Source organism: Ochotona princeps, chromosome 2 (assembly GCF_030435755.1).
Source record: "Ochotona princeps isolate mOchPri1 chromosome 2, mOchPri1.hap1, whole genome shotgun sequence".
Taxonomy (NCBI): Eukaryota; Metazoa; Chordata; class Mammalia; order Lagomorpha; family Ochotonidae; genus Ochotona; species Ochotona princeps.
Window position 1 is genome coordinate 23,881,785 of NC_080833.1, and position 14,557 is coordinate 23,896,341.

Consider the following 14,557-nt stretch of genomic DNA (forward strand, 5'->3'; position numbering starts at 1 on the left):
AATGCCCACACCTAGTGCTCCTGATTTTCCTTTTCTTTCTTTCTTTCTTTTTTTTTTTTTTTTAAGATTATCTATTTTTTTTTATTGGAAAAGCAGATATACAGAGAGAAGGAGTAACAGGGAGCTGGATGGAAGTGGAGCAGTTGGGATTAGAACTGGCACCCATATAGGATCCCGGTGCGTGAAAGGCGAGGACTTGATCCACTAGTCTACCATGCCAGGCCCTTCCCTTTTCTTTAAAAAAAAAAAAAAAAAAATCTTTATTAGGACCAGCACATTGGCTCAACTGGCTAATCCTCCACCACCAAGCGCCAGCATCCAGTATGGGTGCTGGTTTGTGTCCCAGCTGCTCCACTTCCTAATTCAGTTCCCTGCTTATGGTCGGGGAAGGAAGTGGAGAACCTTGCATCCACATGGGAGATCTCAAAGAAACTGTGGCTTCAGGTCAGCTCAGCTGCAGCCATTGGCAGGCATCTGGGTGGTTAACTAGCAGATGAAAGATCTTTCGGTTTCCCCTTTTCTCTGTAAAATCTGCCTTTCCAGATTAAAATTAGAGTTACAGAGAGCTCATTCCCCAAATGGTGGCGATGGCCAGAGTTAAGCCATTCCGAAGCCAAGCACTTCTTCTGGGTCTCCCCCATGGGTGCAGGGTCCCAAAGACTTGGACCATTCTGTGCTGCTTTCTCAAGAAATAAGCAGCTCTCCCTGCTTGGGGCCTGGGAAAGCAGTTGAGGACAGACCAAAGCCTTGGGACCCTGTACCTGCGTGTGAGACCAGAAGAAGCTCCTGGCTTTGGATTGGCTCAGCTCCAGCCATTGTAGGTGCTTGGGGAGTGAACCAGCAGACAGAAGATCTTTCTTTCTTTCTCTCTCTCTCTCTCTCTCTCTCTCTCTCTCTCTCTCTCTCTCTCTCTCTCTCTCTCTCTCTCTCTCTCTCTCTGTAAAATCTGACTTTCCATAAAAATAAATAAGTCTTAAAAAAAAATCTCACCTTGCAAGCAAGCATTGAGATCCCATATGGGTGTTGGTTTATGTCCCGGCTGCTCCACTTTCCATCTAGTCCCTGAATGTAATGTGGGAAAGCAGTTCAGGATGGCCCAAAGCCTTGGGACCCTGCTCCTGGCTCTTGGCTCTTGGTTCTTGGCTCCTGGCTCCTGGCTCTGGACTGGCTTAGCTCTGGCTGGCCATTATGACCATCTGGGGAGAGAACTAGTGGATGGAAAATCTTTCTCCTCTCTATAAATCTGACTTACTAACAAAAAATAAATCTTTAAAAAAAATTTTTTTTTGGAGGGCAGAAAGACAGAGTCCTTCCATCTTCTGGTTCACTCCCCAAATTCACACAACAACCAGGAATGGACCTGCCCGAAGACGGGGGCGGGAATTCCTTCTGGGAATCGCATGCTGCCTTTCCAGGGTGCACATTAGCTGGTTTGGGAGTAGAGTATGTGTGCCCGAAACTAGGCCCTCTAATGTATGATGTGATGACCTAAACACCTGCCAGCCACCTGCCCTTGTACAGTTGTTCTTTGGTATCTCAGTTCAAGGACTTGGAGAAGGAGCTGAAGATTAGACCCACCACAATGTAGCCAATAAGCTTCACTGTGAAAGAGTCAGCCAAAGAGCCCAATGCTGTGCCTTTCAGACAAGGGTGGTCCCTGTTTACATTGTCCTGATCTCGGTTCTAACCTTGCTGCTTACTAGCTATCTCAGGTGACTCTTGTCTCTTGGGACGCTGCCTGTGCTGTTGTCTCTGATTCCTGTTACTAAAGCTCCTATTCACATTCCAAAGGAGAGTATCTGATTGACTCCTCTAATGGCCCCTTGGTGACAGGCCACTTTGTAGACCTTAGCTAGCTAAAAGATTTGTGTGGTACGAATCTGGTGACCCAGAAAACTTGTCACAATTGATATAGCAAGAACTTAGCATTCTCCATTCTCACCTCTCTATGATGTAATGATTGATTTCTAATTTATTAAGGGCAATTCTTCAACTGGATTTTCCCCAGAAACTAGTCAGCTTCATACGTATGTGTTACGACTGAGATGGATTACAGATCCGATGCCTGAAATGGTAGTGTTTCTTCTCCTGATTTTGTTCTTAAATACAAAATAAAAGACAGTCTTTACCACCTGTAGCCACAACTTAAAATAAGCCCATGGAACTGATTGTTGATCCAAGAAAGCCCATCTGTTAGAGACTGTGGAGAGAAGAGAACATTGAAATGTTTCCATTCTTGTTAGCATCTCTAAATTTGGAGGAAGAGGTTGAAGTAATGAGCTAAAATAAGGTTTTTGGGTTATTAGCCCCACCTGGGTTTAGATGCCAGCTTTCTCATTTACCAAATCATGGATGAGTGCTTTTCTAAGCTTCAGTTTATCATGAATGGAGATTATGATATTTGCCTCTTAAGATTATTAAAGTGATAGACATTCAGGTCCTCAGTTAACTACCCTCCCTGTGACACATCAGTGATCCAGTAGAGATAAAATCTGGGAGTGAATATAATTCTAAGGGATATAAAGATAACCAATGTTCAGATTGGCACTCTCCTCCCACTCATCTTTTTGCAGAAGTCCTGTTGCCCAGATGTTACTAGCCAAAGCTCTTTGAATCATGACACCAGGTTTTGAAAAGAAAACTCCACTGTTTCCTTAGCATGCACTGTATCTGTGTGAGAATAAATCCACAACACTACTTCGGGTAATATAGGATATTATTAGTTGTTTTGTTTAAATGTTGGCATTTTTATTTTCCTGTAAGTGCTCATAAGATTCTAGGTGTTAAGTAAATATATGTAAATTTCCTCTATATGGAACATAACATGACATAAATATTTGGATATCATAATAAGCAATATCTATTTTCATTTTTACCTAACTAAATATACCTATAACCAAATACCTGTGACACAGGAGAGTGGAAATGTTAAGACTATTAATTTTAATAAAAGGGTTAAAAAAAAAGATTATTAAAGTGAAATAATAGAATCCATGGGAAAAATCTTAAGAGTGCCTGTCATGTAACAAGTGCTTCATAAATGTTAGCTGCCATAATCTCTAAACCACTAAGTCTTTTTTTTTTTTTTTTTTTTTTTTTTTGACAATCTTGACATAATTAGGGTAAAAAGGCTCAAGCACTACAGGAAGATGGGCAAGACAATTAGTTTCGTATTGTTTCCCTAATATATCTGATGTGAAAAGGGATTTTGAGGTAGAAGCCCCACCCAGTCTCCCACCCACCCCAGGTCCCAGATGTGGGGCATGCTCCGAGGGTCTTACTCAAATGTAAACCACCAAGTCTTACTAGTAATAAGGATTGCCCTACTCACAGTGAGTTCTGGTTTTTTTTTTTTTTTTGCATAGTCTCAGATTGATTTGTATAAGCAGCACAGGAAGACAATAGCCCCAAGCAGGCAGCAGCCCAGGACTCACACCAGTGTGTTTGGGCCTTGCATTGGGCAGCTAAGGTGTTGCTACAGAACCTGTGTTGGAGGCTGGTCACTCTGGGGAGACGCCTGAGCCAGGACTGCAGGTGCAGGTGCAGCTGGTCTTGCCCTTGACTGGAGGCTTAGTCTCAGCCTTTGCCTTGGTCTTTGGGGCATCCTAATACCCTTGGCAGTGTGGACATGAGCACGTTTTGCAAGTTTGGAGTAGGTAATATAGGCAGGTCAGTTGAGCTTGTGGCTGACACCCATTGGGATCGTGGACTTGGCTTGATAAAGGCCCTGAGAGCTTCACATGTGCACTCACAGCCTTGACCTGCCTCTTCTTCAGCCCTTCTTGTGCTTCTTGGCAAAATGCATGTTTCTCAGGAACTTGGGATTCACTCCTTTCAGAGGTTTCTACCCTTGTGATTGGGGCATTTTTTCTTCCTTTTTTTTAATGACTTATTTTTATTTGCTTGAAAGGCAGAATTGCAGAGAGGTTTTTCCATCTACTGGTTTACTCTGCAAATAGCCATAGTGACTGGTCTGGGCCAGGCCAAAGCCAAAAGCTTCCTCTGGGTCTCCACAGGAGTAGCTGAAGTTCAAACACTTGGGCCTTCTTCCACTGCTTCTCCCAGATGGTTAGCAAGGGGCTGGATTGGAAGTGGAGTAGTTGAGACTCAATCCAGTGGCTAGCAAGGCAGCCAACAGCTTAACCAGCCCCAATCTGGTTTCTTTGATCCCATTTCTGTGTCATTTTCAGGGCTAGTTGTGTGTGATGTGGTTTTTGGAGTTGGCCCTGTCTGTACTGTAACTTGTGGTTGTTGAAGCACTGGGGACCAGAACAGTAAGTTCTTAATGCTAATGAAAACTAACACTTCTTGTTGGATGATCTGAGACAATTACTGAGCCCTGTTTGCTCAGTGCTCTGCTAGATTCCAACTGGTGTACAAGACACACATTGCAGTATTTTTCTTTTTTCTTATCTCAGCTGTGAAATGTCAGTCCTGGAAATGTTTTTTAAAAAATCTCAATCCTGAAAGCATGGCTAGAGTGTTGGCTCTGTCACTAGCTGTATGATCTTAAGCAAATCACTTAACATTTCTCAGCTTCTGTGTTTTTCAAGCTTTTTAATAGTTTTCTTTGTAAAATGGGGCAAGTACTTTACAGGATTATAAAGAAACACGAAGGACAAATATTAGAGCACCAGAGGGCCAAGCCATGGCTGCATCCCATTGTCAAAGTACCAAATGTCTTGAGAAGGCAGCAGATTATAGCCCAAGTATTTGGGTTCCTGTCACCCACACGAGGGACATGAATGGACATTCTGGCTCCTGGGATTGGCCTGGCTTAACTGTGGCCCCTGGGCGGCATCTGGAATTTGAACTGGTAGACAAGATAATTCCACGCCCGCACCCCCAGTCTCTCTCTTACTGTGCCTTATAAATAATCTTAATTTTAAAAGGCAGGGGTCAGTACTCTGGCATAGTGAGTAAAGCTGCCACCTATGGTGCCAGCATCCCATATAGATGCTGGTTGAGTCCTGGCTCCTCCTCTTCTAATCCAGCTCCCTACTAGTATGCCTGGGAAAGCAGCAGAAGGTGGTCCACATACTTAGACGCCTGCATCCATGTGGAAGACCCAGAAAGTCCTCACTCCTGGCTTCAGACTGGCACAGGTCTGACCATTGTAGCCATTTGGGGAGTAAACCACCGGATAGAAGATGTCTGTCTCTCCCTTTTTGTAGCTCTTTCAAGTGTTTAATAAATAATTAAGTAAATAAATAAATGATTTTGTTTAAAATCCATAGGAGAGTGCCAGGTACATGATAAAGCTATGTAGATTACTACTGCTGGAATTTGATTCCTAGTATTTGAATATTAGGCTGCTTAGGCCTCACTGGCTGTTCATTCATTGCTTTGTTTAAGGTGAGAAGATTTCTTAGTAGCAAAACTGTAGTATGTCTTTAGTCAGTCCCCATTGCCAGGACACTTTGATGGAATCTAAGTGTTAGGGGGTGAGGGAGGTGGACAGGTCTGGACACAGAGTTTGCATCAAGTGCTAGCCTGGTGATGGCCGTCATGGGAAAAGACAGATCTTGGAAGTTTAAAAAAGCCAGTGGTGCCCCCCTTCCCGCTTGAATGTCATGTTTGGGATCCTCAGGGAATGAGGTGCTAGAGATGTGGCAGTGGATACAGACAAGGAGATCTGAACTGAGACTTTGGGTTCTAACTTCACAAATCTAACAAATAAGGACACTGTTAATCAAGAGCTGCTTCCCTCAAAAGGAAAACTCGTTTTGGATTTATTCTCTCCCTTAACGAGTGAGAATTGGGTTTTCTTTCTGTATTTGTGAAAATGCACAGTCCTTTCATTTTTTGTTTGTTTTAAATATTTGAAAGGCAGAGCGACAGAGAGCGGGAGAGAAGAATCTTCTGTTCAGTGGTTCACCCCTCCCCCCAATGGCTGCAGTAACAGACTGGGGGCCAGGCTGAATCTAGAAGCCAGGGTTGGTGGTAGGGACTCGGTCACTGGAGCCATCGTCACGGCTTCTCAGAGAGCTGGGCTGGAAGCAGAGCAGAAGTACTCACCTGACTCTCTGGTAGGGATACTGCTGTTGCAAGAGGCGACTTAACTTGCTGTACCATAGTGCCCACTCCTTCATTATGTTTTTGGGTCATTTGTGTTACTTCTGTTAATTGCCTATTCAAGTTCTTGATAGTTTGCTTTTTTTATTATTATTAAAACTTATCTTTATTTAAAAAAAATGGGTGGCAGGGACAGGTGCCGTCATGCAGAGGATTAAGCTGTTGCCTACAATGCCAGCATCCCCTAGAATCTTGACTGCCCTGCTTCCTGTCTAGTTCCCTGCTAATGTGCCTGGGAAAGCAGAGAAACTGCTTGGGCCCCTGCTACCCACATGGGAGAACAGGATGGAATTCCAGGCTCCTGATTTTGGCATGGCTCAGCCCCAGATGTTGTTGCCATCTGGGGAGTGAACCACCAGATGGGAAATTGTTCTGTTTCTCTCCCTCTGTCTTGGAACTCTGCTTTTCAAATAATTAAATACATCTTTAAAAATAAAAACTTTGATCAAATGTATTCTAAGTACGTTTTTCTTTTTTGTCAATTATCTATCACCCTTGGTTGTCCATTTTAAATTTTAACTGCTCAAAAGCATTCCATTTTAATATAATGAATATATGTTTTTCCTGAAAAGGCTCATCTCATTATAGTTAAAAAGGAAAGTCTATTCTAAAACATAGTTTTTGTGTGTATGGATCCATTTGTCAAAATTTTTTTTTCTTACAAATAAACGGTTGGTTGGTACAGGATTTGTAAAATCTTTGCAAGCTAACATGAGCCTGATGCTATTGCATCATAATAATCACTGCTGAGACGGGATATAACTAAGGAAAATAAACAAAAAAGAAGATGTCAAAGGCTATACAAATTAGAAAATTTATTTGAGGCCTGACACAGTAGCCCAGCGGCTAAACTCCTTAGCTTGCACACACTGGGATCCCATGTGGGCACTGATTCTAGTCCCAGCTATTCCACTTCCCTTCTAGCTCCCTGTTGCAGCCTGGGAAAGCAGTAAAGGATGGCCTAAAGCCTTGGGACCCTGTACCCATGTGGGAGACCTGGAGGAGGCTCTTGGCTCCTTGCTGTAGATCAGTTCAGCTCCAGCCTTTGTGACCACTTGGGCAGTGAATCAACAGATGGAAGATCTTTCTCTCTCCTTCTCTCTGTAAATCTGACTTCCCAATAAAAATAAATCAATCTTTTAAGAATAATAGTAATAAGAGGAAAGCTATCTTGGAAAACACATGTTGAAGTGTAGACCGTACTGTAGAGGATCTAGGGCCAGTCCAGTATTGGCTTGACATTACCTGCTCAGAGCCTGTGGTGGGGATCTCCCTAACAGCCCTGCTCCCCACCCGTCCTGAGCTAAGCTGCTTTCAGACCCACTCCCGCTGCTTGATGGCCTGTGCTCCGGCTTCCCTAGAAAACAAATCTGTGCTGCTACACCTGCTGACTGCATGAAGCTCCCTCCATTGTTGTGGGGGCTCACGAACCTGCAGGGACCGATCCTGTCTGACACCACTCCCACTTACTGCACAGCTACTATGTGCTGGAAAACATCGCCAAGTCCTTCATGCGCAGTGTCCCTGATACTCAACTACAACTAACTATAGAATATACCCTTTTTCTGAGTAGCTCTTGATTTTACATATATATATAATATATATTTTATATATACATATATGTAACTATTATAATGGCAGAATTTACAGATAGAGAAGGAAAAACAGATCTTGCATCCACTGTTTCACTCCGTAAGCGGCCACAGCAGCCAGAGGTGGACTGTTCTAAAGCCTGGAACTTCTTCCAGGCACAGTAATAGAAAGCTGGTTCAGAAGTGGATCAGTAGGCCTGGCATGGTAGCCTAGTAGATAAAGTCCTCTCCTTGCATGTGCCGGGATCCCATGTGGGCATCAGTTTTCGTGCTGGCTGTTCTACTTCCCATCCAGCTCCCTGCTTGTGGCCTGGGAAAGCAGTCAAGGATGGCCCAGAGACTTGGGACCCTGCAGCTGTGTGGGATACTGAGAGGAGGCTCCTGGTTCCTGGCTTCTGATTGGCTCAGCTCCGTTGTAGCCACTTGTGGGGGTGAACAAGCGGACAGAAGATCTTTGTCTCTCCTTCTCTCTGTAAATCTGACTTTCCAATAAAAATAAATCCTTAAAAAAAAAAGAAAGAAAACAAATGCAAATTCTTGGGCCCTACCCTGACCTATGTTATTAAAAACTACAGTTGGGGCCCAGCAATCTATTTATGATACCTGCAGGTTGTAATAATGAATATTAAAATGTAAGAGCCACTGGTCTGGAGATATTTCCTAATGTTTTCTTTGAGCTTCTGTTAAAATCTCAACCCTTAGGTGCAAAGCTGGTTTCTCTGACAATGGGAAGGGCACAACTCACATAGCAGCTGGTTGAGTCTGGGTTATTAAGCATTCAATGCAAGTTCCTGAAATGACCTCAGTTCATCTAAGACTTTTTCTTTCTCTTTTTTCAAGAACTAAATAAGGTAACATGTAAAGTGCCTAGTATGATGCCATGCTCATCCCAGGTGTTGGAGAAGTTCTACCTCTAGCTATTTTTCATGCTAGCAGAGAGCACCCACCTTCATTCATTCTAAATTCCTGTTTCTTAAATGTATTGTGCTGTCTTTTGTCACCAGCCCTTTGTGTTAGTTATTTTTTCAGACACTCAACCTTCAACTCTCTTTACTCACCGGTTTCTGTGTATCTTTCACATGGTTTGCTTTCCTCGATGTGGGCTTTCTCTGACCCCACACTTGGTGGCTGCAATCCCCTTTTCTGTATCACATCACTTTGGGATCCCTCTCTGCTGTAGAAACCTCACTGAGGACAGGTGCGGTGTATCTTTGGCTGCTGCATTCCTAAGGCCCAGTGAGGTCCCTCACTCCTTGTAGGAATTGGTGAATGTTGAGTGAGTGCTGGCTGCTGTTAGTGCCTTGCCATCATAGGTGAGCAGGGCCCGTTTTCTCTCATCCTGAAAGTATGTGCTATGGCCGAAGCTGTCGGGCAGTTCACTCGGTCAGCTGTTTGCAACCACTGATCCCTTTGTGTCCCAGGTGCCTTGGGAGAGCTGTACGCCTTGATGGATCAAGTTCATCATATGCAGAACCCCAAGCGGCAGCATCCTTCAGATCTGACCATGCGGTGAGTAGATGATTGGAAGGAGAAAATGTGGCGGGTTGTCAGGGTTGTAATTGTTAATTTCAAGGTGAGATAAGAAATGTTTAAGAGAATGCAAATTGAACTGAAGTTCAGGAAACCAAGGCTCTCGTATTTACTTTGAGATACTTAACTGGCTGTGTGATTTTTTTTGAAAGATGTCTTTATTTTGACTGTCTGATTTTGATCAAATCTCTGTATTTCTCTGGTCCTCACATCAGTAAAATGAAGATGCTGGACTAATTGATACGAAAGGACCTTCCTAGTTCTGAAATCCGGATTCTTTTTATTTTTTCTTTGAAATCTGGATTCTTGGAGCTGTGCCTTACAGATTTATTGAGTTACTTTGGATCTGGTTATTCAGAAACCCTGGGGTCATTCTTGGCTCCAGTCAGCAGTTTGTCAATAAATCCTGTAGGCTCCACTCACATCCTGGCCCTGGCCATTTCTTACTGTTTTAGTTAGATTTTTGCAAGTTGCTAAATGTGCTCCCTGCTTATCTTGGCTATCTACTGTTCTCAACTCATACAGAGTCTACTTTAAAGTATAAAAACACATCCTCTCCGCTGCCTTTCCATCCACGATAGGGGCCAGCGTTGTAGCACAGGGGGTTAAACCATCCCCTGCAATGTTGACATCCCGTATAAGTGCTGATTCAAGTCTTAGCTGCTCCATTTCTGAACCTCTTCCCTGCTCATGTGCCTAGGAAAGCAACAGCAGAAGGCCGAGTACTTGGGACCCTGCCATGAATTTCGCAGTCCCAGAGGGAGTTCCAGGTTCCTGGCTGTGGCCTGGACTACCCCCAGCCATTTGCAGCCTTTTGGGGAGTGAACCAGCAAATGAAAGTGCCTTCTCTCTGCTCTCTCTCTTCCTCTCTCTGTAAATCTGCCTTTCAAATACAAAAAAAAATTTCTGAAAGTAAATTTAAAAATCAGCCCACTCTGAAGACCTCTGTGATTTGGCCTAAACTTGCCAGCCTTATCTCCTCTCCTCTGCTCTCCTCTGCTCTCCTCTCCTCTGCTCCCCTTTGCTCTCCTCTGTTCTGCTCTCCTCTCCTCTGCTCTGCTCTCCTCTCTTCTCCTCTGCTCTCCTCTCCTCTGCTCTGCTCTCCTCTCTTCTCCTCTCCTCTGCTCTCCTCTGCTCTCCTCTCCTCTGCTCTGCTCTCTTCTGCTCTTCTCTGCTCTCCTCTCCTCTGCTCTGCTCTCCTCTCTCTGCTCTCCTCTCTTCTCCTCTGCTCCCCTTTGCTCTCCTCTGCTCTCCTCTCCTCTGCTCTGCTCTCTTCTGCTCTCCTCTGCTCTCCTCTCCTCTGCTCTCCTCTCCTCTCCTCTGCTCTTCTCTCCTCTTCTCTGCTCTCCTCTCTTCTCTCCTCTGCTCTGCTCTCCTCTGCTCTCCTCTACTCTACTCTACTCTCCTCTGCTCTGCTGTCCTCTGCTCTCCTCTCCTCTCCTCTGCTCCCCTTTGCTCCCCTCTCCTCTGCTCTCCTCTGCTCTGCTCTGCTCTCCTCTCCTCTCCTCTGCTCCCCTTTGCTCTCCTCTCCTCTGCTCTCCTCTGCTCTGCTCTCCTCTCCTCTCCTCTGCTCCCCTTTGCTCTCCTCTGCTCTCCTCTCCTCTGCTCTGCTCTCCTCTCCTCTCTTCTCTGCTCTCTTTTCCTCTGCTCTCCTCTCCTCCCCTCTCCTCCCCTCTCCTCTCCTCTTCTCTCACTCTGCTTTAGTTCAGCTGACTTCCTAGCCCTTTGGTGTTTTCTTTTGTTCTAATTAACCTTGTCAGACATTTCCCCCTCACAGTTCTCAAGAGTTGCCAAAAATCACAGTAGTTCTCAGAAAAACAGTGTATTTCAACTGCTATTAAATGAATTCTGAACTCAGATTTGACTGAGGCCCAGGCTCCTCCTCTTACTCTAAGCACTTTGGGCAAGTTAACCTGAGGCTCCCTTTCCTTGCCTGTAAAAGGAGTTATGGGAGTGGTTTCCTAGTATGGTTGTCTTTAGCATTAAGTGAGATGAGAGGCTTAAGGAATTCAGTACGTTCTTGTGTATAGTGTTAGATACATGCCAGGCCCTGCTGAAAGTACTCTGAAACCTGGCTATCCTTGTCACCACCTGGGGGACCCTGACTCTGGGGATCCTAAGTGGTGAAATCTGGGAGCAAGGAGAAACAAAGAATCCCTCTATTTGAAAAGCTCTCCAGGTACCTGTTAGGAAGGGTCTTGCAGTTGTGAATGGAAGCAGATTATCTCTGAGGGTCCTGCTGGGAACCCTAGCCCTGCATGTGACTGTTGCTGAGCCACCTGGGGCTGTGTGCCAGGGAGGTTGTGCTGGAGGCTCAGATGTGAGGCAAGCCATGAGATAGCCTGGGGAGAGGGAGGCCTTGTGGTTTTCTCTGCTCAGTTTTTCCTGGAACAATGTAAATGTGGCGCATTACCATACTACCTTTGTGAGAACTGGGTGGGTTTGAGCATTAGGGAAGGAAATAGTTATTTATGATGTGACTTTCACATATAGTATTAAATGTCTGAAATCGGAAAATTAGAAATGAAAACGTATTATGTAATTTCCAGAAGTGAAGCTATCCTGAAACTAGGTGTGCTACCCTTTTTGTGTACAAACAGCCGTTCCAGCCATCCTGTTTTTATTCTCTCAATAGAAACTACGCCCGGTACCGACAGACTCCCCCACAGAAATACAGCCTGAACCAGTGGGTTGACTGGAATAAGCGGAGCTACCATCGGTTCCAGCAGCTTCCCGACTTGTCGTACAGTCCGTTTGTCTCATCCCAGCAGCAGTGAGGGTCCCACACCAGGGCCCTTGCCAGAGGAGCAGCTCATTTTCTTCTGCTGTTTGTGCTTGTAGATTTTGAGCTTTATTTTTCATATGATTTTATTTAAACAACTTGTCACCTTTTGGAAATGTCTTGCTGACTTAATTTTTTTTTTTTTTTTTTGTATGCGGTCCCTCCTATTTTTATGTTATTATATATGTGTGTTTAAATAATGTTAAATTGATACCTTTTGTTTTTTTAAGTTGAAAGTGGCTGCCTCCTGAAAGCCAACATTGAACTGAAATGCCCCGGCTCCTGGGCATAGGAGTGATGTCTCCTAGTGCCTCAGACAAGTCACCCTTGTGGCGCGAGGCACTGCTGATTGGTGCTGACTACTTGGGGACGGCTGTGCCACTTTTAACAACGTCTGTTACTTTTTTGTTTGAATTTCTGAATAATTGTCAGTATTTAAAGTTGGCAATCCAGGACATTTGAAGTAGAAGAAAATTCTGTTGAAAGGATGAATTAAAAGTGCAGATCCTCTCCTTTCTGTACCCTACAGCTGCATTTATTACTAAGTGGCTTTGTCACTTGTTGCTAAGCTTTGTACAATAGCATTCCCAAATCTCCGTATCCTAACTCTGACAAAAGGCTGCTGACTGACCTTGTGTTTAATGTCACAAGGAATACATTGTGGTGTTGGGGCCATCTCCACTACCCCTCAAGGATGTTCCCCCAGTTCCCGTTGCCTAAGCTTGTCCTCTCAGTCCTCCTGCCCCTTCCTGCAGAGCTGCCTGCCCAGGGTCTTGGCTCAGCGACAGGCAGTGCCACTGAGCTACAGCTGCTCTGCAGTGTCAGATGCTGAACCCCAACTTCTCGGATGAGTTAATGGTTGAAGTTCCACGTGTGTGTGTCGAGAAGCCCCCCTCCTGTGGGAGATGGGAGAGTTGGGACACGTGCTTCTTCGTCTCCATTGTTAGCGAGAGGACATCACCTCCTTCCATCCACTCAAGGCCCTGTCGCGAGGTTTCACATGACTGCTCTGGGGGTCTGACCCACCTGACACAAGCTTTTGTACATAGTAAACATAACTTGATCTCCTCATTTGGTGGGTTTTTTTTTTTTTTTTTTAAGATTTATTTATTTTTATTACAAAGTCAGATATACAGAGAGCAGGAGAGACAGAGAGGAAGATCTTCCGTCCGATGATTCACTCCCCAAGTGAGCCGCAACTGGCCGGTGCTGCGCCGATCCAAAGCCGGGAACCAGGAACCTCTTCCGGGTGTCCCACGCGGGTGCAGGATACCAAAGCTTTGGGCCATCCTCGACTGCTTTCCCAGGCCACAAGCAGGGAGCTGGATGGGAAGTGGGGCTATTGGGATTAGAACCGGCGCCTGTATGGGATCTCGGGGCGTTCAAGGCAAAGACTTTAGCCCCTAGGCCACGCCACCGGGCCCCCATTTGGTGTTCTAACCAAAGGTGACAGATTGTGTTAATCTGTCTGAAATGGATGTCTTATCAGTGTGTCATTCTTTCTTTGCAGGCAGCCTAAGTGTCATTTTGGACAGTTTCACAGCCTGCTGTTCGCGTTAGAATTGTTAGCTGCCTGGAACAGCTGCTGTAGTTGCTGTCTCTGGTTTGGTTGAATTACCTGTCCTGTCCTGGCATTTCAGTCACCCACCTCAGGCAGCCCTACCCCATTGCAGAAACTGGGAAAATCTGGATTCTTTAAGCTCCCTATAAATCTGGATAGGTGTCCGTAAGTGTTTCCTCTTTTTCTTCATTCTCTTTTCCTTGGATATTTGGTTTAAATTCTGGAGCCAAAATACAAATTCCTATTTGGAGGTTAATAGTAAAAATCTGTTATTTCAGTTGACATAATTGGCATTTCCTTTGTTGGTCACTTCTTCAGGCTGCTCTAAGTCAGCCCGAATAGAGTGAGATGTGCCAGCCCTCCCACCTTTGGGATCGTAACAAGTAAAAGGAAGTGTAGCTAGAGTAGTTAGCCTTGCAGCTTCGGGTTCCCCACATTAAACCCAAGAATGTAAAGGGATGTTATTTTGCTCATGTCAAAATCCAGGCCTCAGGTTGCTGCCCCCAGTACAGAGTTCTAAGACTAAATGTGTAATGGGAGCATTGCCTTTGCCAAATCGAGTGAGTGACAGGTTAACTAGAAAACGTGACAATCACAGTTCCTCTTAGCTCAAATAATTCTGTTTTTCCAAAGCTTTCACAGCTTGATTAAATCTGTTGGGCTGGGGCGAGATGGAAGGAGGGGGAGAGAGCTAACAGAGCGTTCTTTCAGAAGAAAAGAAACCAAAGGAAACCCATTCTTTGGCATGTTTGCCTTAAAAACGGTGGTGGTGGATAGAATCTGGAGGTTGAATCTCTTTTCAAGCTGCATGTCTTATTTGGTGTCGGTCTCTCAGTCTTGCATTTCAGGTGGAATTCTTGCTGTATTTGAATCTAAGTAGAGTTATGTGCATTTAAGTGCCTCCCTAGCTTTGTTCATCTGTGGGATTCTCACCACAGGGGTCTTGAGCAAGCAGAGTAAAATGTGCCATTCTGTTGACTTGTGCATAAGGAGCCTAAGATAACCTGTGTCTTTGTA

General features: G+C 44.8%; 1 protein-coding gene across 2 annotated transcripts in view; it reads left to right on the forward strand.

The window, feature by feature from the left end:
- The window catches only part of S100PBP (S100P binding protein), a 36,275-nt gene extending 23,224 nt beyond the window's left edge, over window positions 1-13,051 (forward strand). For both annotated transcript variants that reach the window (XM_058678422.1, XM_058678427.1), the window contains exons 5-6: window positions 9,089-9,176; window positions 11,833-13,051. In XM_058678422.1, the coding sequence (XP_058534405.1) occupies window positions 9,089-9,176; window positions 11,833-11,974 (230 nt within the window). In that variant the 3' untranslated portion in view covers window positions 11,975-13,051. The remainder of the gene's footprint in view (window positions 1-9,088; window positions 9,177-11,832) is intronic.
- The last annotated feature ends 1,506 nt before the right edge of the window (window positions 13,052-14,557 follow it).